This window comes from Littorina saxatilis, linkage group LG1 (assembly GCF_037325665.1).
Source record: "Littorina saxatilis isolate snail1 linkage group LG1, US_GU_Lsax_2.0, whole genome shotgun sequence".
Taxonomy (NCBI): Eukaryota; Metazoa; Mollusca; class Gastropoda; order Littorinimorpha; family Littorinidae; genus Littorina; species Littorina saxatilis.
This window is the reverse complement of record NC_090245.1, coordinates 70,104,425-70,126,801: the sequence shown is the minus strand read 5'-3', so window position 1 is coordinate 70,126,801 and position 22,377 is coordinate 70,104,425. Positions and strand designations below refer to the sequence as shown.

Below are 22,377 nucleotides of genomic sequence, written 5' to 3'. Positions count from 1 at the left end.
TGTTTTTATTATCTTACCTCAGAGGTGTGTTTCTTGAGGAAGTTGCACCATCATATCTGCTTTTCTTTATACTATACTGAAAACAAAATAAACACAAATCTGAATTATTCATACATCAAAAGATCATGCCAGTGTTAGACTGTTAAGCCTCAGCTTTTGTAAGTAAAATTATCCCAAACTTCTCAAAGAAAACACTTCCCCGTTTTCTTTACTTTTCATCCTTTCACAGCATTCCCTCCTAATTTCTTGTAGTACACAGTCAGCGATCCGTCGCGATATAACCTTCGTGTTTGAAAACGACGTTAAACACCAAATAAAGAAAGAAAGAAACAGTCAGTGATACTGACCCCAACCCCTTCCCTCAGTATCATTTGAATAACCTGTCAGTATTTTTGGTCAACTCTCAGTATTTTCAAAATTCACAGAAACAATCCCAACACGAAAGCTCACCAATGTTGCCTGTAACTTGATATACTACTTTTTTTCTAGTCTAGTGTTCTTTTTGTACAAATTCTTTTTGATCTCTTGCCCAGCAGAACAGAAAAATGCACACTTACTACCTGATGATTTCACATGAAACTATCTTGACCGAAGGAACAGCTCGCCCGCCTGCTTGAACGGGGGTGAAAATTGTTGAATTTTTGATAACCACAATTTTTACCCCCGTTCAAGCAGGCGGGCGAGCTGTTCCTTCGGTCAAGATAGTTTCATGTGAAATCATCAGGTAGTAAGTGTGCATTTTTCTGTTCTGCTGGACAAGAGATCAAAAAGAATTTGTACAGTGGAACCCCCTTTTAAGACACCCATTCCCTTTTTAAGACCTTGCTTTTTATATTTAGTCAAGTTTTGACTAAATATTTTAACATCGAGGGGGAATCGAAACGAGGGTCGTGGTGTATGTGCGTATGTGTGTGCGTGCGTGTGTGTGTGTGTGTGTGTAGAGCGATTCAGACTAAACTACTGGACCGATCTTTATGAAATTTGACATGAGAGTTCCTGGGTATGAAATCCCCGAACGTTTTTTTCATTTTTTTGATAAATGTCTTTGATGACGTCATATCCGGCTTTTCGTGAAAGTTGAGGCGGCACTGTCACGCCCTCATTTTTCAACCAAATTGGTTGAAATTTTGGTCAAGTACTCTTCGACGAAGCCCGGGGTTCGGTATTGCATTTCAGCTTGGTGGCTTAAAAATTAATTAATGACTTTGGTCATTAAAAATCTGAAAATTGTAAAAAAAAATAAAAATTTATAAAACGATCCAAATTTACGTTCATCTTATTCTCCATCATTTGCTGATTCCAAAAACATATACATATGTTATATTCGGATTAAAAACAAGCTCTGAAAATTAAATATATAAAAATTATTATCAAATTTTTTTTTTCCAAATCAATTTAAAAACACTTTCATCTTATTCCTTGTCGGTTCCTGATTCCAAAAATATATAGATATGATATGTTTGGATTAAAAACACGCTCAGAAAGTTAAAACGAAGAGAGGTACAGAAAAGCGTGCTATCCTTCTCAGCGCAACGAATACTCCGCTCTTCTTGTCAATTCCACGGGCACTGCCTTTGCCAGGGGCGGTGGAGTGACGATGCTACGAGTATACGGTCTTGCTGCGTTGCGTTGCGTTCAGTTTCATTCTGTGAGTTCGACAGCTACTTGACTAAATATTGTATTTTCGCCTTACGCGACTTGTTTTCATTTAGATTTAAATTTACCCTCATTTTAAGATTCCCTTCTTATGAAGACCTGAATTTCTTCGAATTATAATAAAGTGTGAAGGTCTTGAAAGGATTTATGATGTGAATTATGAAGGTCTTAAAAGGAGGGGGGGCCGGGGGAGGGGGGGGGTGGTGTTCCACTGTATGCCAAAGACTGAACGGTTGACACCTCTGCACACTTTCATACAGCTGCCTTTCTCTGATGCTCTTACCTGCACATGAGAGGTGTAGAAGACTCTCAACTCTGGGTGGTCACGGATGATCTTCTCCACGTTTCTGTGAGCGGTTGCGTCTCCCACGGGGACCCTGTGAACATTGTACAGGACGCACACGTACCTCATCACAGCTTCTGGACACTGGAACAGGTCTTTCACGTAGCTGAAAAACCCGTAATTCCTGCAAAACAAGATACAAATATGTCAGTAATTCAGTCACCATAAAACCACATGTTAAGCCTGGAGCACACTTTGGAAAGTACGTTGGAGTAGCCTCCCTTCTACGTTGGAGTAGCCTCCCTTCCCGGATTTAGAACGCGTTTCGTGTCGTAACAGATTATCCACTTACTAGCCATATCCGTATGCAAAATAATGAAATAAACATTAGGAAATGGCAGACGTTTACAAATATCGACATTCTCTATCAGTGCAATAAAAAACAATCGTTAGAACTTGCATTTACGACATGTCGTGCGTGAGAACGTGTCAGTAAACAAGCACTTTTTGCCTTGCTGAAGAACCCCACGAGTCAAGCTAAAACAGACGACAAGTAATGGAAAGCAGTCTGCGGATAAACATAACAAACTACTGATGAAAAAGTGTGTTCATCCCTGCTCTGGATAAAAGACATCGGACTGATGACAACGTGGCAGCGTTCACGCGAAAAGATTTTTTTCCAGATTATCGCTTCTACATTTTATTGCACGTACTTGGGGCAGATCTGAATTTCTGAAAGATGACAAATCGGTCTTGTGTGCTGAGAACCACATGTTCTTTGCCGACAGATGGGACAAGATGTAGATTGTGTTGAAGAGATGTTTGCAGATTATCGCATCTACATTTTATTGCTCAGATCAATGCACGTAGTTGGGGTAGATCTGAATTTCGCAATGGAAGACGACAAATCCGTCTTGTGAGTTAAGAACCACACGTTCTTTGGCGGCAGAAATCACTATGGGACAAGATGAGGATTGTGTTGAGGGGCTAATACTGACTGACTTTAGATGAAGAGTTCCTAGACTGCCTGGTTTTTGTAGAGAGGCATCATGATGATATCCTGGTTTTTTTTTTACGTTCTTGGTGACAACGCGCCAGAATCGCACGAAGATCGAACTCTCGAAGAAAACAAGTTTATCGCTGAACATCGGAAATGTGAAATGCTCTTCCTGTCTGACCAGTCTCCCCGTTAAATCCACAGGCTACATTATTTATCAGGTAACTTACCAAACCGGAGTGTGTGTGTGTGTGTGTGTGTGTGTGTACACCGGATTACCACCATCAACGCACCCTTTTGGACTTTTCTACTATGCCTGCTGTGACATTCACGAGGATTATTGTGATTCTTGGACAATCGTGTGCCTATGCTGGACTTGCAGGAAGACAAACGGTGCCGGAACGGTATACGTGCTGCCAAGTGTGCACGTCCAGAGCTCAGTGTGAACCGAGAGTGAGTGTGTCATTGTGTGGAAGTTTTGCTTGATTGATTTATTCATGATTTAATTTGCTTTTTGGTTCAATAGTAAAATCTGTGTACGTTATACTTTGTATTTTGTGGTGTGATTCGCCCGAGTGCGAGACCCCCATCCCCGAACGCCTCTGTGGGTGGAATTGTATATATATATATATATATACTTGTGTAACGTGAGTGTGTAGATGAGAATGTGAAAGTTGCTTTGGACCCAGATACACACAGCAGACACCAACGCAACAGCTAAGTTTCAGCCTGACAAAGAAATTCGAGTGACACAGCTAATGGCTGTACTTGTTATTTCTCTATTAAAACAAATGTTTCAAGATCTTTAGGCCAAAACAAATAAATTGTCTGTTTCTATTAACATGGCTAAAAAAAATAGGGTAGGTAGGTAGGTGTTTTTGTTGTTGTTGTTGCCAGGATAGAATTCTTGAAAATAACTAAATGACACAAAGAGACAAGACTCGCTATAGATAGATTTATAAAAAATAAAAAAAATGTGACAAAGGATATAAAATGATTGTTTTACCTGGTCTGGAATCTTCAGTAGTAATTGCATAAAAAAAGTCTGATAATTATATCAATTATCATGTTAACTTTTTCTTAAAATGGGTGCGTTAAATCCTAGTCTGTTTGTTTTTAATGGACTAAGCAATCCTTGGACTGACAGAAAAGATGTATTTTAAAAATGTCCAGTTGCTTTTACTTATTTTTCTAATTGGAAGAGAATACAAATAATTAAATTATGCACTCTTTTCTGTTCAAATGGGTAGAGGGCGGGGGTAGTAAAAGGATCACAGTTCAAGATTTTGCGCGACAAGAGGTGTGTTTCTTTTAACTGTGATGAAGAGGGATAACTCAACTTGGTACCAAACACTATTTCTGAACACTGTAACCACTTTAGCACTTTCATTTTTTTTCTCTCTGTCTTCCAAGCTTTAAAATTTAGCTAATACAAGAAGAGCAAACGCTCGATCGAGTCACTTTCGCAGTTCTGAATATTATATGAGGCAATTTTTCCTTCAAGACATACCTGTGACCTTGAAAAAGGTCAAAGGTCACCAAAGCAGACGTCAAAGTGTAGAGGTCACTGGGAGTCACGTTCACATAAAATTTGAGCCCGGTCACTTTTATAGTTTCCGAGAAAAGCCCAACGTTAAGTTGTGTGTTGCCGAACAGAAAAGGCTAGTTATCTCCCTTGTTTTTCTGATAACGTTCGTAAAAGGCTACAGATGTAAATACTTTGATGTAAAGAATAATCCTACAAAGTTTCAATCACATCCGATGAACTTTGTCAAAGATATAAAATGTCTAATTTTTCCTTTGACGCTGACCTGTGACCTTGAAAAAGGTCAAAGGTCAACGAAACCATCGTTAAAGTGTAGAGGTCATTGGAGGTCACGACTAAACAAAATATGAGCCCGATCGCTTTGATAGTTTCCGAGAAAAGTCCAACGTTAAGGTGGTGTCTACGGACGGCCGGCCGGATGGACGGCCGGCCGGCCGGCCGGACAGACTAACACTGACCGATTACATAGAGTCACTTTTTCTCAAGTGACTCAAAAATGAGTAAAAAAGTGGGTTTTTTTTCAGAATTCACCAGTTAAATCACTATGTTGGATGTTCTATTTTGCTTCCCTATTTCTGTTCTTCAGTTTTTGATCATCTGACTACCCTGCTTTTCTATTTGGTAGATAATATGCACTCTTTTCTGAAAAAAATGGGTAGGGGGTGGGGGAAATAAAAGTATCACAGTTCAAGATTTTGGCCGACAAGAGGTGTATTTCTTTTAACAGTAGTAAAGAGGGATAACTCAACTTGGTATCTAACACTATTTCTGAACACTGTAATCACTTTAACACTTTTAATTTATGTTTGTTTGTGTTCCAAGTTTTAAATTAAGCTTCAAAAATGGGTAAAAAAATAGTTTTCTCATAATTCACAAGTTAAATCATTATGTTGGATGTTCTATTTTGCTTCCCTCTTTCTCTTCTTAAGTTTTTGATCATCTGACTACCCTGCTTTTCTATTTGGAAGATAATATGCACTCTTTTCTGAAAAATGGTAAGGGGGTGGGGGTAGTAAAAGCAACACAGTTCAAAATTTTGCACGTTAAGAGTTTTTTTTTTTTTTAAATTGGTAAAGAGGGATAACTCAACTTGGTATCTAACACTATTTCTGAACACTGTAATCACTTTAACACTTTTAATTTATGTTTGTCTGTGTTCCAAGTTTCAAATTAAGCTTCAAAAATGGGTAAAAAAAATGGTTTTTTAATAATTCACAAGTTAAATCATTATGTTGGATGTTCTATTTTGCTTCCCTCTTTCTCTTCTTTAAGTTTTTGATCATCTGACTACCCTGCTTTTCTATTTGAAAGATAATATGCACTCTTTTCTGAAAAATGGGTAGGGGGTGGGGGTAGTAAAAGCATCACAGTTCAAGATTTTGCGCGACAAGAGGTGTTTTTTTTATAACTGTGATGAAGAGGGATAACTCAACTTGGTATCAAACACTATTTCTGAACACTGTAACCACTTTAGCGCTTTTAATTGTTTTTTTCTGTCTTCAGTTCCAAGCTTTAAATTAAGCTAATAAAATGAGTAAAAAAGTGGGTTTTTTTTAGAATTCACCAGTTAAATCACTATGTTGGATGTTCTATTTTGCTTCCCTATTTCTGTTCTGAATTTTTTGATCATCTGACTACCCTGCTTTTCTATTTGGTAGATAATAATTATGCACTCTTTTCTGAAAAAATGGGTAGGGGGTGGGGGAAGTAAAAGTATCACAATTCAAGATTTTGCGCGACAAGAGGTGTATTTCTTTTAACAGTGGTAAAGAGGGATAACTCAACTTGGTATCTAACACTATTTCTGAACACTGTAATCACTTTAACACTTTTAATATATGTTTGTCTGTGTTCCAAGTTTCAAATTAAGCTTCACAAATGGGTAAAAAAAATAGTTTTCTCATAATTCACAAGACAAGAAGGGCAAAGCCCATACGACTCACATGCTTTACACATTTTTCCTACCAAAATACATGTGACCTTGACCCAAGGTCAAGGTCATCCAAGGTCATGCAACACAAAGCTGTTAATTCAAGACATAGGAAGTACAATGGTGCTTATTGGCTCTTTCTACCATGAGATATGGTCACTTTTAGTGGTTCACTACCTTATTTTGGTCACATTTCATAAGGGTCAAAGTGACCTTGACCTTGATCATATGTGACCAAATGTGTCTCATGATGAAAGCATAACATGTGCCCCACATAATTTTTAAGTTTGAAACAGTTATCTTCCATAGTTCAGGGTCAAGGTCACTTCAAAATATGTATACAATCCAACTTTGAAGAGCTCCTGTGACCTTGACCTTGAAGCAAGGTAAACCAAACTGGTATCAAAAGATGGGGCTTACTTTGCCCTATATATCATATATAGGTGAGGTATTGAATCTCAAAAACTTCAGAGAAAATGGGAAAAATGTGAAAAATAGCTGTTTTTTAGGCAACATTTATGGCCCCTGCGACCTTGACCTTGAAGCAAGGTCAAGATGCTATGTATGTTTTTTGGGGCCTTGTCATCATACACCATCTTGCCAAATTTGGTACTGATAGACTGAATAGTGTCCAAGAAATATCCAACGTTAAAGTTTTCCGGACGGACGGACGTCCGGACGGACGTCCGGACGGACGTCCGGACGGACGGACGGACGACTCGGGTGAGTACATAGACTCACTTTTGCTTCGCATGTGAGTCAATAAATCATTATGTTGGATGTTCTATTTTGCTTCCCTCTTTCTCTTCTTAAGTTTTTGATCATCTGACTACCCTGCTTTTCTTTTTGGAAGATAATATGCACTCTTTTCTGACAAATGGGAAGGGGCTGGGGGTAGTAAAAGCATCACAGTTCAAAATTTTGCGCGTTAAGGTGTATTTTTTTTTAAATTGGTAAAGAGGGATAACTCAACTTGGTATCTAACACTATTTCTGAACACTGTAATCACTTTAACACTTTTAATCAATGTTTGTTGGTGTTCCATGCTTCAAATTGAGCTTCAAAATGGATACAAAAGGATTATTTTCCGAATTCACAAGTAAAATCACTACGTTTAATGTTCTATTTTGCTTCCCTATTTCTCTTCTTCAGTTTGTGATCATCTGATTGTTATTTTGTTTACATTTTCACAATACAATATTGCAACTTATTCAGTAGTGTTTGCGTGAAAAAATCTGATACCTATGCTTAAACTTCAGTCGTTATCTTAAAATTTTGCGCGTTAAGCCCTTTATATTTTGTATTTTCCTGATAAAGCAAACATTGAACTAACAGAAAAAGTAACTTTTAAAACTACCTAATCACTTTGAAATTGGGCCTCCAAAGTGTTCTCCAGCCTTAATATGCATGTCATGTATTTTCCAAACCAGTATTTCTTTACATATAGAAATACTGACTCTGGTCCCACAACATTGTGTTTGACGCATTTTTCACAGTGCAATTTTCAAGTCAGATATAAACTGGTTACCAATTCTATTTCCAGTGCGATTTCAACTGAAAATATATTGTAAACTGCCAGTTACCACAATCTCTAAGGTCACATTCTTCTGTCTACTGTTTTATTGAACCTATGGTTAAAAAAAATTGAACTGTTAGAGATTTGAAAACTGCTGATAAAGACAATCCCTGATGTCACATTCTACCACCTCCACTTAAGACTGTCTATAGCTCCTTCAACCTTTGTTTGAACAATGGAACCATTTGCACAGGCATCACTTTATTGAAAACAAATTGCTGAGCACACAAAAGCTCTTTAAGCGCGAAGCCAACGGCACTCACTATGATCCAGGTACATTGTATATGAACAGTGGACGTCATTACAATCCTAACTGATCAACACACACGCATTTTGCACCTGACATTATTTTTGCAATCAAACAGCTTTTAGTTTTACCTAATTCTGTCAATGGGGTAGTCTGGACGGAAGGATGACAAAGGCTGAGCAGGAACCAAGGCCGCATTGACCTTCAAACGCTGCTCATCTTTCATGACCTTCATGAACAGTTCAAGGTCGTCGGGATCTTCACAGACAAAGGTTCTCATGTCGCTGGCAGAAATCTGCATCTCCACAAACTTGGCGTGCTCTGGCATGTTAACTTGAAGCTGAAAAAGGAACAATTATCCACTGAGAACAAAACTGAATATATTTCTGTACAATGGTAACCCCCTTTTTGAGACCTCCATAAATCTGGGAAAATCTGGTCTTCAAAAGGAAGGAGTCTTCTTCTTCTTCTTCTTCCGCGTTCGTGGGCTGAAACTCCCACGTACACTCGTGTTTTTTTGCACGAGTGGAATTTTACGTGTATGACCGTTTTTTACCCCGCCATTTAGGCAGCCATACGCCGTTTTCGGAGAAAGCATGCTGGGTATTTTCGTGTTTCTATAACCCACCGAACTCTGACATGGATTACAGGATCTTTTTCGTGCGCACTTGGTCTTGTGCTTTGCGTGTGTACACACGGGGGTGTTCGGACACCGAGGAGAGTCTGCACACAAAGTTGACTCTGAGAAATAAATCTCTCGCCGAACGTGGGGACGAACTCACGCTGACAGCGGCCAACTGGATACAAATCCAGCGCGCTACCGACTGAGCTACATCCCCGCCCCGGAAGGAGTCTTCAGATAAAGTTAAATTGACGGAGGTTAAGAACAGAAAAGGTGAAAAATCAAGGTCTTAAAAAAGAGAAGTCTAAATGTAATTGGGGAGTCTTAAAAAGGGGGCTACACTGTATTTCCACTTCACTTGGTAAAAGAACATGATGTGATGAATAGAGAAAGATGTGCTTGTGTGTGTACATGCATGTATGCTTTAGTGTGAGAATGCTTGCAGGCACATGACGTTGAGTGTAAAAAGAGCAGAAGCACACAAGCAATAACTAACACCCTTTCAAAATCCAAAAGTGACACCAACACCTCGTGGTCTGGGTGGCCGAGTGGTAACGCACTTGCGCTCGGAAGCGAGAGGTTGCGAGTTCGACCCTGGGTCAGGGCGTTAGCAATTTTCTCCCCCCCTTTCCCAACCTAGGTGGTGGGTTCAAGTGCTAGTCTTTCGGATGTGACGAAAAACCGAGGTCCCTTCGTTGTACACTACATTGGGGTGTGCACGTTAAAGATCCCACGATTGACAAAAGGGTCTTTCCTGGCAAAATTGTATAGGCATAGATAAAAATGTCCACCAAAATACCCGTGTGACTTGGAATAATAGGCCGTGAAAAGTAGGATATGCGCCGAAATGGCTGCGATCTGCTGGCCGATGTGAATGCGTGATGTATTGTGTAAAAAATTTCCATCTCAAACGGCATAAATAAATCCCGTGAATATGTGCGCAATATAAATTGCATAAAATAAAAAAATAAAAAAATAAAAATAAATCCCTGCGCTTAGAACTGTACCCACGGAATACGCACGATATAAGCCTCATATTGATTGATTGAACACCTCACAGTTTTCTAGCTCTCATTCACGCACTTCCTTTATGAAACTTTCTTGATCATTCAAGCCAAAAACAGCAATGGTACTCACACACAGGATCATGGGTTCATGAATGGTCGCCTTGAACTTGTTCCTGTTCTGCCGCAGCCACATGACAGCATCGTAGGTGTGTTTGTGACGGCGACGAAGCTGCTCTAGTCTTTGGTTTCCCATGTCCTGGATCCTACGCAGTTCTTGCTGCGCATCTGTTTGATAAAACAAATAAAGTGGAATCTGTTTTAAGACACTCCATTTTAAGACCTGCATTTATCATATTGAGGAGATCTTAAAACACAGGTACCACTGTATTACACTTTTGTTTGTTGGTTTGTTTGTTTGCTTAACGCCCAGCCGACCACGAAGGGCCATATCAGGGCGGTGCTGCTTTGACATATAACGTGCGCCACACACAAGACAGAAGTCGCAGCACAGGCTTCATGTCTCACCCAGTCACATTATTCTGACACCGGACCAACCAGTCCTAGCACTAACCCCATTATGCCAGACGCCAGGCGGAGCAGCCACTAGATGGCCAATTTTAAAGTCTTAGGTATGACCCGGCCGGGGTTCGAACCTACGAGCTCCCGATCACGGGGCGGACGCCTAACCACTAGGCCACCGTGCTGGTCTTGTATTACACTGACTTTACCTACCTATGCAAATGTTATGTGCCAACTGGAACTACAGGTGTGGACAATTTGTCTGAAATTTGAATGGTTCAAATAAAACTAAAAGGTATACAGCGACTTTAGTATACCAAGTGTTCTTGTCAACCCAATTTTGTTTTGGGGAAATATTTCACCAGTTATTATTTAAAAGTACCGGGAACAAAAATTTTCAAAAAGTGAGTTGTAATTACTTTGATTGCGTCTGACAGTTTTTCCTTACATGTATTAACACAATAGAGAAGTCACTGAACTATTACAATTTAGTTTTACTACTAGTACTACTAGTCATCCTTACCAAAGAATTGATTTTCATGGGATCTATTTTTTTCTGTCTAAATTCAGTACCTGTTTACACAACACCCCATGCAATTATTGATTACACTGACCAGAGAGGTAACTTTCAGATTATACTCCCAAAACAAATACACAAAAACAACACGCTTTGGTCAAAAGTGACCCACATTACGAACAGATCAAATACAATTCAAGGGACTACAGCTGAAAATTTTCAAAATCAGGAAATACAAGATAGAGTTTTTGTGTGTTTTTTCTAACATTTCCCATCTAGAATTTGACATTCAGTAAATCTGTCATTGTAAGGAGATAATCTTGCAAATCAAGAATTCCTGTTACTGGATAGAGGCTTCCATCCCCGCAACTCTGAAAGAAATGCAATCATGAAAAGCTATCATGTCAATTTCAGAGCAGCAATAGGTCCAAATATTTTGACAAGACAAGTAAATAATGCTGCTGGATCAAAGACGAGTCCCAAATGACCTCATGTGTCTTTCGCAATACAGTGGAACCCCCTTTTTAAGACCCCCCCTTTTAAGATTCTCTTCTCTCAGATGTTCTGTTGATAACCTCTGTAATGTTACCCGCCATTTAAGACTCCCTCCATCCCAAGACCAGATGTTCTGTTGATAACCTCTGTAATGTTACCCGCCATTTAAGACTCCCTCCATTCCAAGACCAGATGTTCTGTTGATAACCTCTGTAATGTTACCCGCCATTTAAGACTCCCTCCATTCCAAGACCTGATTTTCTGTTGATAACCTCTGTAATGTTACCCGCCATTTAAGACTCCCTCCATTCCAAGACCTGATTTTCTGTTGATAACCTCTGTAATGTTACCCGCCATTTAAGACTCCCTTCATCCCAAGACCAGATGTTCTGTTGATAACCTCTGTAATGTTACCCGCCATTTAAGACTCCCTCCATTCCAAGACCTGATTTTCTCAGATTTGTTGAGGTCTTAACAGGGGGGTTCCACTGTCACAATATAGTTTCACCACTCACCTTGGATTTCTCTACGAAGGCCATTGAGTTCTGTGTTAAGGCCGGACCCTTGTTGGTTGATGGCATTGATGTCCCTCGTCAGCTGTCGCATTCTTTCACTCACTTCCGTAATCTCACCCTGTTTAGGCAGAATTGACTTTCTTTCTTTATTTGGTGTTTAACGTCGTTTTCAACCACGAAGGTTATATCGCGACGGGGAAAGGGGGGAGATGGGATAGAGCCACTTGTCAATTGTTTCTTGTTCACAAAAGCACTAATCAAAAAATTGCTCCAGGGGCTTGCAACGTTGTACAATATATTACCTTACTGGGAGAATGCAAGTTACCAGTACAAAGGACTTAACATTTCTTACATACTGCTTGACTAAAATCTTTACAAACATTGACTATATTCTATACAAGAAACACTTAACAAGGGTAAAAGGAGAAACAGAATCCGTTAGTCGCCTCTTACGACATGCTGGGGAGCATCGGGTAAATTCTTCCCCCTAACCCGCGGGGGGTGGTATAATTGACATCAACATCTCGTTAGCATAGCAGGCCATAGTCCTGACTCATGATATTTAACAACCTTTTGATGCGTATGTTGCACATGTCTAAATCACTTTAGTCTATGCAGATATCAAAATTGAAAAAACCAATTTACATTCTTTCTTTTTTTTAACCATGGACAGGGGGATGGGACTGGGGTAGGAATCACAAATCAACGTACAGCTAAATGCGATTCATCGGCTCCCTGCAACTGCCTCAGTTCTGCCTCCAAAGCTGCAAGCTGACTTGTAAGGTCATCCAACCTGCAACAACATCAAGAATGTTCTTTGTACATATTTTCTACTGACAACAGCGATAAGAAGACAAACACAGGGTTCCTGCAGGGCAGAGCTGATACAATTCAATGAGTTTTCAAGGACATTTCCAGGACCAAATAAATGCTTTTCAAGGACATGATTTTCCTCAAAATAATGCAAAGCACCAAGCTTACTTCAGTTTTTCAAGTCTGCAAACTATTAAGTCATTCGGTAGTTGTTTCCCTTGCCAACTTCCGGGAAGGGAAGCAACTACGGGTGACTAGTAATAGTTAGTTCGTCTACTTTCGTTTTCACTCGATCTTTTATTCTCCCAAAATGTGTATTTGACGAAAAAAAAGGGGGTTGCATTTTTTTTAAATAAGACAAGCTGCTGACGAAATGTATAGGCAACAATTTGGAAAAATCAAGTACTTTTCAATGACTATTTAACAAAACTCTATTTTCAAGCACTTTTCAAGGCCTGGAAAAGGTTTTCCAATTTTCAAGGAGTTTTCCAGGGTTCAAGGACTCTGTACGAACCCTGCAAACAGAATACAATCAGGACGATGCGAAATCTCACGCACTTGGTAAAGAACACCCTTAGGAGCTTTCCTATAACCTCCACTTCTTTCTCTTTCTGAACACAAAACTGCACGCACGTAATTGATCCCCCCCCTCAAAAAAAAAAAAAGAAAAGAAAAAAATAGAGGCCTGGTTTGAGGTGCACGAGAAAGTAACCACCCCAACGGGAGCCCGCCTCGGGGATCGGATTGGTTAAAACTAAGGTGCGAGTGTGATTTCAACCAATCCGGCTCCGCGACTGGCTTCCCATGGGGTTGGAACTTTCTTTTACCCCTCAGCTTAGGTACTTACTTTTTCTTTCTTTTCTCTTCTTCGGCTTTCTTCATATCCAAATCTGACTTGGCAAACCCGATCTGAAAAAGAAAAGCAAAAAAATCCACATACCGGTATATAATAATCAACAACAAAAGTTAGACCATGCTCATATTCTTTCTTGTTGGATATGCTTTTGCAACAGTTAAAATCTGGATTTTTTCAGCACTCTCAAAGGATGCTTTAAGAAAACTACTCCCTCCACCAACATTTATTGCAGTCACAATGATTTCCATGACTACTCATATTTTGCAGTCTGCAATAATCGCAATGTTACACAGCTCCACACTGTTATCATTTCAAGAATATGCCTTCATCATCCATCAAACATTACAAAGAAAATTGAGACTGAGAGATTGACATAAAAGGACAATATTTGGAATGCACCACAGGTAGATATCACTGAATACAAGACTCAAGACTCAATTTTTTTCCCCTAAGATGCTACAAATCGACAAGTACTTTATGTGTTAAACCAGTTCCAACTCACCTTTTCATCCAAGTTCTCAAGATCTCTGCTGGATTCACTGACTTTGTTTGCGTTTGCTCGAATCTCTTGAGTCTGCAAAACATCAGTCTCATTAGGAATGTCAAACATGATGCTAAACACATAAAGACAGAAGGAGTTATGGCTTGTCAGTTGGTACGACTATGTTCAACTGCAAAGCAAGTGGTTGCTAGTTTTGGTCGTGTTGTAAAGGGAAGCATTACTTTGTTTTGGCAATTTGCACAAGATAGAGAGGAGTGGGTATTCTTTCCACTCATGTGCACAGCATCGTCACGTCATGTGCTTACTCTCGGATAAGATCAGGTCTAAGAACCAAACAAATGAACATAAACGACCAATACAAACGTAAAGTCGGATGCTAACAAAATGTAAAGCTGAGAAGGCTGGTCATAGAAGGGACCATATAAAACCCCTCCATTTCACAAAGAATAATGTTTATCTCCTCTGTTTCAGGCATTACATTCATTTCATACTTTGTATTGTCCCATTGCTGGAAAAATCAATTTGCTTTATCCCAGGAAAGCTAGCAGTAACTGCAGACGAGCTACCCAGGTGTGTGCGTTTTCAGGTGTAAGAGCTACCCAGGTGTGTGCGTTTTCAGGTAAGAGCTACCCAGGTGTGTGCGTTTACAGGTGTAAGAGCTACCCAGGTGTGTGCGTTTACAGGTGTAAGAGCTACCCAGGTGTGTGCGTTTTCAGGTGTAAGAGCTACCCAGGTGTGTGCGTTTTCAGGTGTAATCAGTCAGCTCTGGCAAAATGACCAAGGTTTTGCATGCCACAGTAGACCAACATCACAAAAAGTTGACCTGTGTTTGTCCCATCCATTAAATAAATATGGGGGCCGGGTAGCTCGGGTGGCACAGCACTGGACTTGTGATCCTAGGGTGACGGGTTCGAATCCGGGCCGGGACGGACACGGGTCATCTTTATGTGCACACTCAGATGGTATCCATGTCGCACCCCTGTGTCACCACAGTGGCACGTCAAAGATCTTGGTCATTCTGCCATAAGTGCAAATGGTTGATTTTGTGCGTGGGGTTTAAACAAGATTTTATTCCGAGGTGGCTGACAACACCTAAACACGCATACACATGGTTAGCGCAACTGTTGTTGCTGCTTGCTTTTCACTGCAAGGAAGCGACCCCAATTCCATTGGCCAGTGACTCACTTTCTGCTTGAGGTCTGCTTCTAGGGTAGTCTTCAGATCCTCCAGGGTCTTCTTTCGAGCCATCATAGGTGCGTGTTCTCGTTCCACTCTCTTCAGGTCCTCATTCTTGAGGTCACGCTGCCCTTTCTTGCTTTCAAACACCAATTTCAGGTCAGTGTATTCCTGAAGACAATTGAATTCAAATTATAAAGTTGATAGAATATGCATGCAGGCATATGTTATTTTGTGTTAATCAGCCTTCGCCCAATGATGGGGATAAAACAAGAGAGATGAAACAAGCTGATGCCAACAAAAACTGTATGTCTTTTTGATTTCATTTATTGTACATGAGAGATGAAACAAGCTGATGCCAAATACAACTATCTCTTTCTGATTTCATTAATTGTTTAGCATTTACTTGCAGTCACTTGTGAATGGCAAGACAAAAGATAAGATCAGGTTGTACCTTAAACACTGAGATTCTTTATGACAAAAAAAGCTACCAGTCCCGAAATAACACTGCTCGTAAACTGAAAAATGTCTTTTGTTTGTGTTTCGTGCAAAAGGTGTCTCTGCTACAAGGTGTACTTTTACCACAGAAAATAGTTCTGCAAGAAGAGCTACTTTACTCAATAAGTTACACTTGAAACGTGTTTTTCTTTACACTTAAATTAAAAAGTGAGGCCACTCAAGTGACATAAAATGTGCGTGTATACCAGCCAGGGTCTTTTCATTTTCAGGATGTTGACTTTCTCCAAGAATTTCTCCCTCTCTCTGAAGTTCTTTACATCAGGCTCTAAACGGGCATTCTTCTGAACTTCAGTGTCCAGTTCCTTTCGCATGGTTTCTAGTCGCTTGTCAAGGTCATGTGTTGTCTGTCCCATCTGAATCAACTGTTGGTGGATTTTAAACATTTCAGGCGGTCCAACCTGCAGGAAAAAACACATAGATGTTGACAAGGAAACAAAAAGTGCACAGAACAGGGGAACCAGGATAGAACCCCGTTTAAACTGAGGAACACCAATAATGTGAGAGAAAATGGAGCCTGGAAGTTAAAGAGAGAGAGAGAGAGTGGTAAAACGCAGGTGAATCTGGAGACCCTCTGAACAGAAAATCAGAGAAATCTGAGCTTAAAGGCATATGTACTCGATGACTATACACGCTAATTGCTTTACCAACAGCTGGAGACATGCTAAATTAAGTTCCCTGCAAAATATTGTGGTCTAGGACCCCTTCAATGTTGAGATATGTTACTTTTCATTTTGATCTGGATCGTCCTATTTATAGATTTGGCAACACATGTAACGTTGATGCAAGGGAGCTAACACCGCGGCTTTGTTGACATCCTCACTTTTTCAGAGGCTAGAACAAGCTGTAATGCATGTATTATGGTCCGCGCATGGTGACATATCGTCATTATATGGTCTTATGGTGCGTTTGACATCGATTATGGGCAAACTACACTTTGTAAACACGAGAGCGCGTACATATGCCTTTACCCAGTGTCTTGCCAACAGATATAGCCTAAAATAATCATTGTATGCTAGACTTGGTTTGACTGGCTGGTGTAACAGAGTGTGGGATTTCTGTGAGTGCCAGGATTTGTGTACTTGCAGAGAAATTCGGTCTTTGATAGCAACCAGCATGATCACTAACAGTAACACATCTCTTTTTAAAATTACAGTGGAACCCTCTTGGACGACCTAACCAAATCTGAGGTCTGAAAATAGAGGTAAATTTAAGACTAAGAGGTTATGAACAGGAAATGGGAAAAAAGCTCAGGGGAGTCTTCAATTCAAGGGTCTTATAGGGGAGGGGGGGGCGGTTGTGGTGGTGGTGCTGGTCCACTGTATTTATGGACAAACTTACAGCCTTTTCTGTGCTGTCCAGCAATTCCTGAGGAGTCATGCGAGCAAAGTCAGCCACCTTCTCCTGAGGCAGAAACTGCACCAAGTTGCCAACTTGGATGTTCAAGCGTGCTACCATCTCTTCCACCTGGAAACAAAGAATGGAACATCTGAATCACAATATCAGCAAAAAATTTCAAAGATACAATCCAACCTGCCCATGCATCCACCTCTCTATAACTACTTGCCACCCCGAAGGATCCATAACATGGAGAGAAAAAAAATCTCTATGCAATTTACCTTTTCAGGGTTTCATTTACTAGTGCGTCCTGCGCCATTGGCGCATTAAATCTGAAAACGTCCCATCACAATTTCCGTCAGTGCGTCAAAGGGCGCATTGAGATTACGTACCACTGCGCCACCAAATGTACAGTTTACATCGGATCACACACACACAGATAACACGATATAGCGGCTAATTCAGACATGGGATTCAGAAAAAGTGGTAATTAAGGAAAAAAAAAGTGGGGGTCTGGGGGCCGCAGAAGGCCCCCAGTAGGGTCCAGGGGCAACGCCCCTGGTCGGGGTCTGGGGGCGAAGCCCCCAGAAGCTGAAGGTTTTTAGTATTTTAGACACACAAAAATGGCCCTGAAATGCATATTTCAGCTTCATCATAGCCCCCCCCCCCCCCCTCCCTTTCTCTTCCTTCCCATGTTTCTCAAATTAATTTTACGTTAAGACTCAAAATAAGGAGGAGAAAGAGAGAGAGAGAGAGAGAGAGAGAGAGAGAGAGAGAGAGAGAGAGAGAGAGAGAGAGGCGGGGATGGGGGGGGGGGGGGTGGTGGGGTGGTGGCGTGTGACGGTGTGGTTTCAATGTTCTTACCTTGTCGGTGCCAAACGACCCCAGTGACTGATTACACGACTGGGTTTTCAGGATAGTCAGGTGCTTGTTGCTTTTCAAGTGGCTTTTGAGGGCAGTCTTTCCATTGGAACCGTAGTTGATAACATTAACATCGTTGCACAAAGTGCACTAAGCTTTTCCCGGCAAGTTGATTTTAGCAAAAGCATCGCCAACTTTCAGTTTCACGTCTTGTGTCTTCTGGCCTTTCTCGTATTTCCAGCTCAATGATACAACTTCATCGAGCCAGTCGAATCTCCAGAGATTTTTCTTGTACTTCTGCTGGTCAATTTCCCGGGATAGAACGGTTTCGTCTCGCTTTAGCTTCCTCATCATTTTGGCAAGTGGCTCGAAGCGATGTAAAAATGGCGCCGAATCATTCTCATACGGTATGCTTTAGCTTATACTGAATCCCCGATAGCTACGTTGAAACGGTGACTGTAGGAGACAAAGACACAGAGCGCGTTCCCATACGGATCGACCAGCAACAGTCTGACCGTTTTAAGAACCAACCGTTCAAGAATAGTATGGAATGGAGCGTCGCGATCAGCGGACCGGCCGAAAAACTTGGGTCTTTACCTACATATACCCCAACATTTTCTCAGCGGATTTGCACGAATCTCAAGAATGATCCCTGGAGCCTAAAAATTTACGGAATTCCGTAATTTTACGGAAGAATCCCATGTCTGCTAATTCTTAGATGGCACCATATTGCACCATTTTGCATCTTTGGTCAAAACGCGTACAGGCCTCTTTGGTGCTTCTTGCCTTCGACTATGTCCCATCGGAATTTGGTTGAGGGGGACAAATGTCCCATTGCCTTTTTCTCCCAGGTTAAACCCTGCCTCTCCATAACGACCACATGTCTATAACATCCACTTTTGTTCGCCCTTTGGGTAAGCATTAAATGACAGGTTGATGGTACATGTATCAGCAAAACGTAAAAATGCTCTAATTAGGAATTTCTTATTCATAGTTTATTTGCTGGCATCCAAAGGTACCAGAAACTAAACTGTCAATGGCAAGAGCTACTGATTCATGTTTCCTTTACCAGTATGAACAAGTGATTGGTTAACGTAAGGGCTAGGCTCTGTGTTTACAACATAGCCAAAGTAGCTGGTAAAACGATAATCAAAAATTTCAAAAAAAAATTTCATTTAATTAGTATACTTACTCAACTCACATATATAGCAATTAACTTCAGTTTGATGCTTAGACATTGAAGTACTGACCCTGGTAACAGGGGGAGGTAACTCCCAAACAAAAACAAAGTCTTGTTGACAAGATAATGGTAGTTACCTCCCCTTACCGGCAGCCCACACATGCGCGGGACATACTACCGGTATAATCATTCCCCACTGAAAACACCACCTTCCAAACATTAATAACGTTTGCGGGGTAGGTAGGGAGGGTATTTACTATGTGAGTTGAGTAAGTATATTAATGAAATGAAAATTTAATTTTGAAATTTCGATTAAATAACATATTCTTACGTCAACTCACATATATATAGCAGATTTCTACTTAAGGTGGAGGGAAACTCACGTTAATTTCTGGTAAGAATCTGGCCTGCTGCAACCATGGCTGGAAAGCAACTGCTACCATCCTGACGGGTACTAGAGATATCCCGCAGATAGTAGTTTAAAAAGACGTCTTCAGACGTCCAATACACCGCTCTGAGTACGTCGGTGATCCTGCCTGATCGCAGAACCGCCAAAGAAGCGGCCCAAGCTCTGGCCTCGTGTGTTCTAGGAGAACGCAGAGGAAGGACTAAACCCCCCCGTCTGACTGCCACCACTCATAAGCTTGTTTAATGAGTGTGGAAGCCCATCTAGCCAGCGTTGTTTTTGCAATATCTTTGCTTCTTGCCGTGTTTAACGAAATGAACAAGAGTTTTGGTCTGGCGCTCTAATAGGAGCCGTGCGAGACAAGTATGTTCAAAGTACTCGGACCGGGCAGTTCGCAAAATCTGGGTCACCATGTGGCAGAATAGAGCTACGTGGCTGAATAGAAATGACCGGAGACGGCTGATCTTGTTTTTGATTTTTCGCGATAAACGATAAACAAAAACGTAGAGTAACAGAGCCATCTCTTTTAAAAGTGATATCTTGCGCGAGACCCGAAAAAGCATGGACTTCGCTGCCCCTTCGCGTGGAAGCGAGCAAAATGAGCATGAGAGCCTTCCTTGTTAAATTGGAAAGACTTGCGTCTCGCAATGGTTCTAAGGTTCTAGACCATAGGAACTCTAAAACGAGCAAAAAAATCCCAAGCTGGGACTGAAGATCTAGTGACAGCTGAACTGAGGGCAGAACCCTTTATCTCGCTAGCTATGACGCCTCCCAAAGAGATGGAGCGTCCAAGCTATTTGAGCGTGACTGATATAGCAGAGCGTCGTACTCTAAGAGTCGACGCAGAACGGCCCTGAGATGACAACCACGCAAGGTGATTGGCCACCTCCATAGAACGAGGAGATAGGGGATTAACCCCGTTCATCCCACACCACTGGTTCCAAGAAATCTGCCGAGTAGAGGAAAGGGTAAACTTTCATCCCTGTCCACTCTATTTCCATGGCGTTGATTTACCATGCCTCCGGGTCCGGATACGGAGACACGAACATTGGAAGACGCCGAGAGAAGCGTGTGGCAAACAGATGTACGCACGGTTTCTCCTCCTGAGCCCAGAGGCGCAGAAGCGCCTGATGGGAGATCGTCCATTCTGTGTGTAGGACTTGTGACGATCGACTGAGAGAGTCGGCCAGCACATTCAAACGGCCTGGCAGATATTTTGCTGAGATCGCAATACTCTGTTGAGAGGCCCAAGAAATGATCTCGCACGCCCTGTTGGACAGGATAAGAGATCGCGTGCCTCCCTGCTTGTTTAGGTAAGCTGCAACTGTCGTGTTGTCGGTGTGGACTAACACGTGTTTGCCATGGAGAGATGAAACAAACTCCAGAAGACCCAGCCAAACAGCTTCTAACTCGAGAACGTTGATGAAAAACTACTTCTGTGTTGGGTTCCAAAGACCCGAAGCTGTCCGTCCTTCGAGATGGGCTCCCCAACCCTTTCTTTCTTTCTTTCTTTATTTGGTGTTTAACGTCGTTTTCAACTGTTCCCCAACCCTGAAGAGAAGCATCCGTAAACAGGTGCATCTCTGGAGAAGGGAACGAAATGGGGACACCCTGAGTCAGCCAGGACGTGTCCAGCCACTGTTTTGTTGTCTCTTGAAACCAGCCGTGAATGGGGACCGACATGTTCCAACCTTGAGAGGCTGGATCCCATGCAGAGTTCAGTGAAGCCTGGAAAGGGCGTTTGTGAACTCTGCCCAAAGGGATTAGGGTGGACATTGATTCCAATTGGCCCAGAATCTATGCCAGAACCCTGACTGGCGCGTGACGGAGATTTGACAAAGATCTGACCAGATCTTGTAGTTTGTCTATTCTCCGTTGAGCGGGACACACGGTCCAACTGCGGGTGTCGAACATCCTGTCGCCCCACAGGAAACGCAACCATTTCTGGTCTAACCTGTGCATCAGAATGTGGAAGTATGCATCCGTCAGATCGATGGAGGTCACCCAGTCCGAAGGACGAAGTGCCTCTCTAACGGATGCAGGTGTCTCCATTTCGAACGTTATGTCCCGTAGAAAGACGTTCAGTGGAGACAAGTCCAACACCGGTCGCCATCCCCCTGATGCTTATGGAACGACAAAAAGTCTTCCGTAAAATCCCAGGGAATGGCGATCGACGATCTCCTCTACAGCTTGTTTCTGTAGTAGAAGACAAATCTCCGCCTGGATGACAGAGCATGCTTCCAGATCTGCGGGGTACCTGAAGTTGGACGGGGCTCTGGTCAGGGGAGCCTTGTCCTCTAACCAGAGCAGTCGGAACCCCGACCAAACCACTCCCGAAATCCAGAGATTGCAGGGTTCGACACTAGCGGGGGCGGGGGGCGGAACGCCCCAGAGTTTTGTGTTCCGCCCCAAACATTGCCGAAGCTTGGGGCCCACTCCGCCCCAGGATAAATTCCAACAATGACAAACCGAAAATTCTAATGCCAGAGCCAATCACTAAAAATCGCCAGTCAAAGTCGTCACTGAAATTTGCGTAACGATCAATGCCGCAGTCAAGAAAAACAACAACATTGAAATCGTCGAAGGACAATGCCGCAAGGGAAATAACTCCCAGATTGCGCTCTTTAGCGTGAGAGATAAGTATCGCCTTCAAATGCCAAACGCAAAATGTGGCGACACATCCCTGGTGTAAAAAGACATGGAAATGAAGATGAAGAACAGCGTGGAGAGAAACGAAAAAAGGAGACCGATGCAGCCAAAAGCGCGAAGCGCTGTCGTAATTTCAATGTCAAATGGTTGAAAGAATTTCCCTGGCTTCA

At 41.7% G+C, this 22,377-nt stretch overlaps 1 protein-coding gene across 1 annotated transcript in view; it reads right to left on the bottom strand.

Moving 5' to 3' along the window:
* The window catches only part of LOC138977211 (structural maintenance of chromosomes protein 5-like), a 47,479-nt gene that overhangs the window by 17,230 nt on the left and 7,872 nt on the right, over window positions 1–22,377 (bottom strand). Inside the window, exons 4-14 of the mRNA XM_070350117.1 lie at window positions 17,115–17,240; window positions 15,962–16,174; window positions 15,267–15,428; window positions 14,082–14,153; window positions 13,571–13,632; window positions 12,622–12,703; window positions 11,911–12,028; window positions 9,995–10,149; window positions 8,367–8,575; window positions 1,940–2,123; window positions 18–76 (exon numbers count right to left, since the gene is read on the bottom strand). Of these exons, the coding sequence (XP_070206218.1) occupies window positions 18–76; window positions 1,940–2,123; window positions 8,367–8,575; window positions 9,995–10,149; window positions 11,911–12,028; window positions 12,622–12,703; window positions 13,571–13,632; window positions 14,082–14,153; window positions 15,267–15,428; window positions 15,962–16,174; window positions 17,115–17,240 (1,442 nt within the window). The remainder of the gene's footprint in view (window positions 1–17; window positions 77–1,939; window positions 2,124–8,366; window positions 8,576–9,994; window positions 10,150–11,910; window positions 12,029–12,621; window positions 12,704–13,570; window positions 13,633–14,081; window positions 14,154–15,266; window positions 15,429–15,961; window positions 16,175–17,114; window positions 17,241–22,377) is intronic.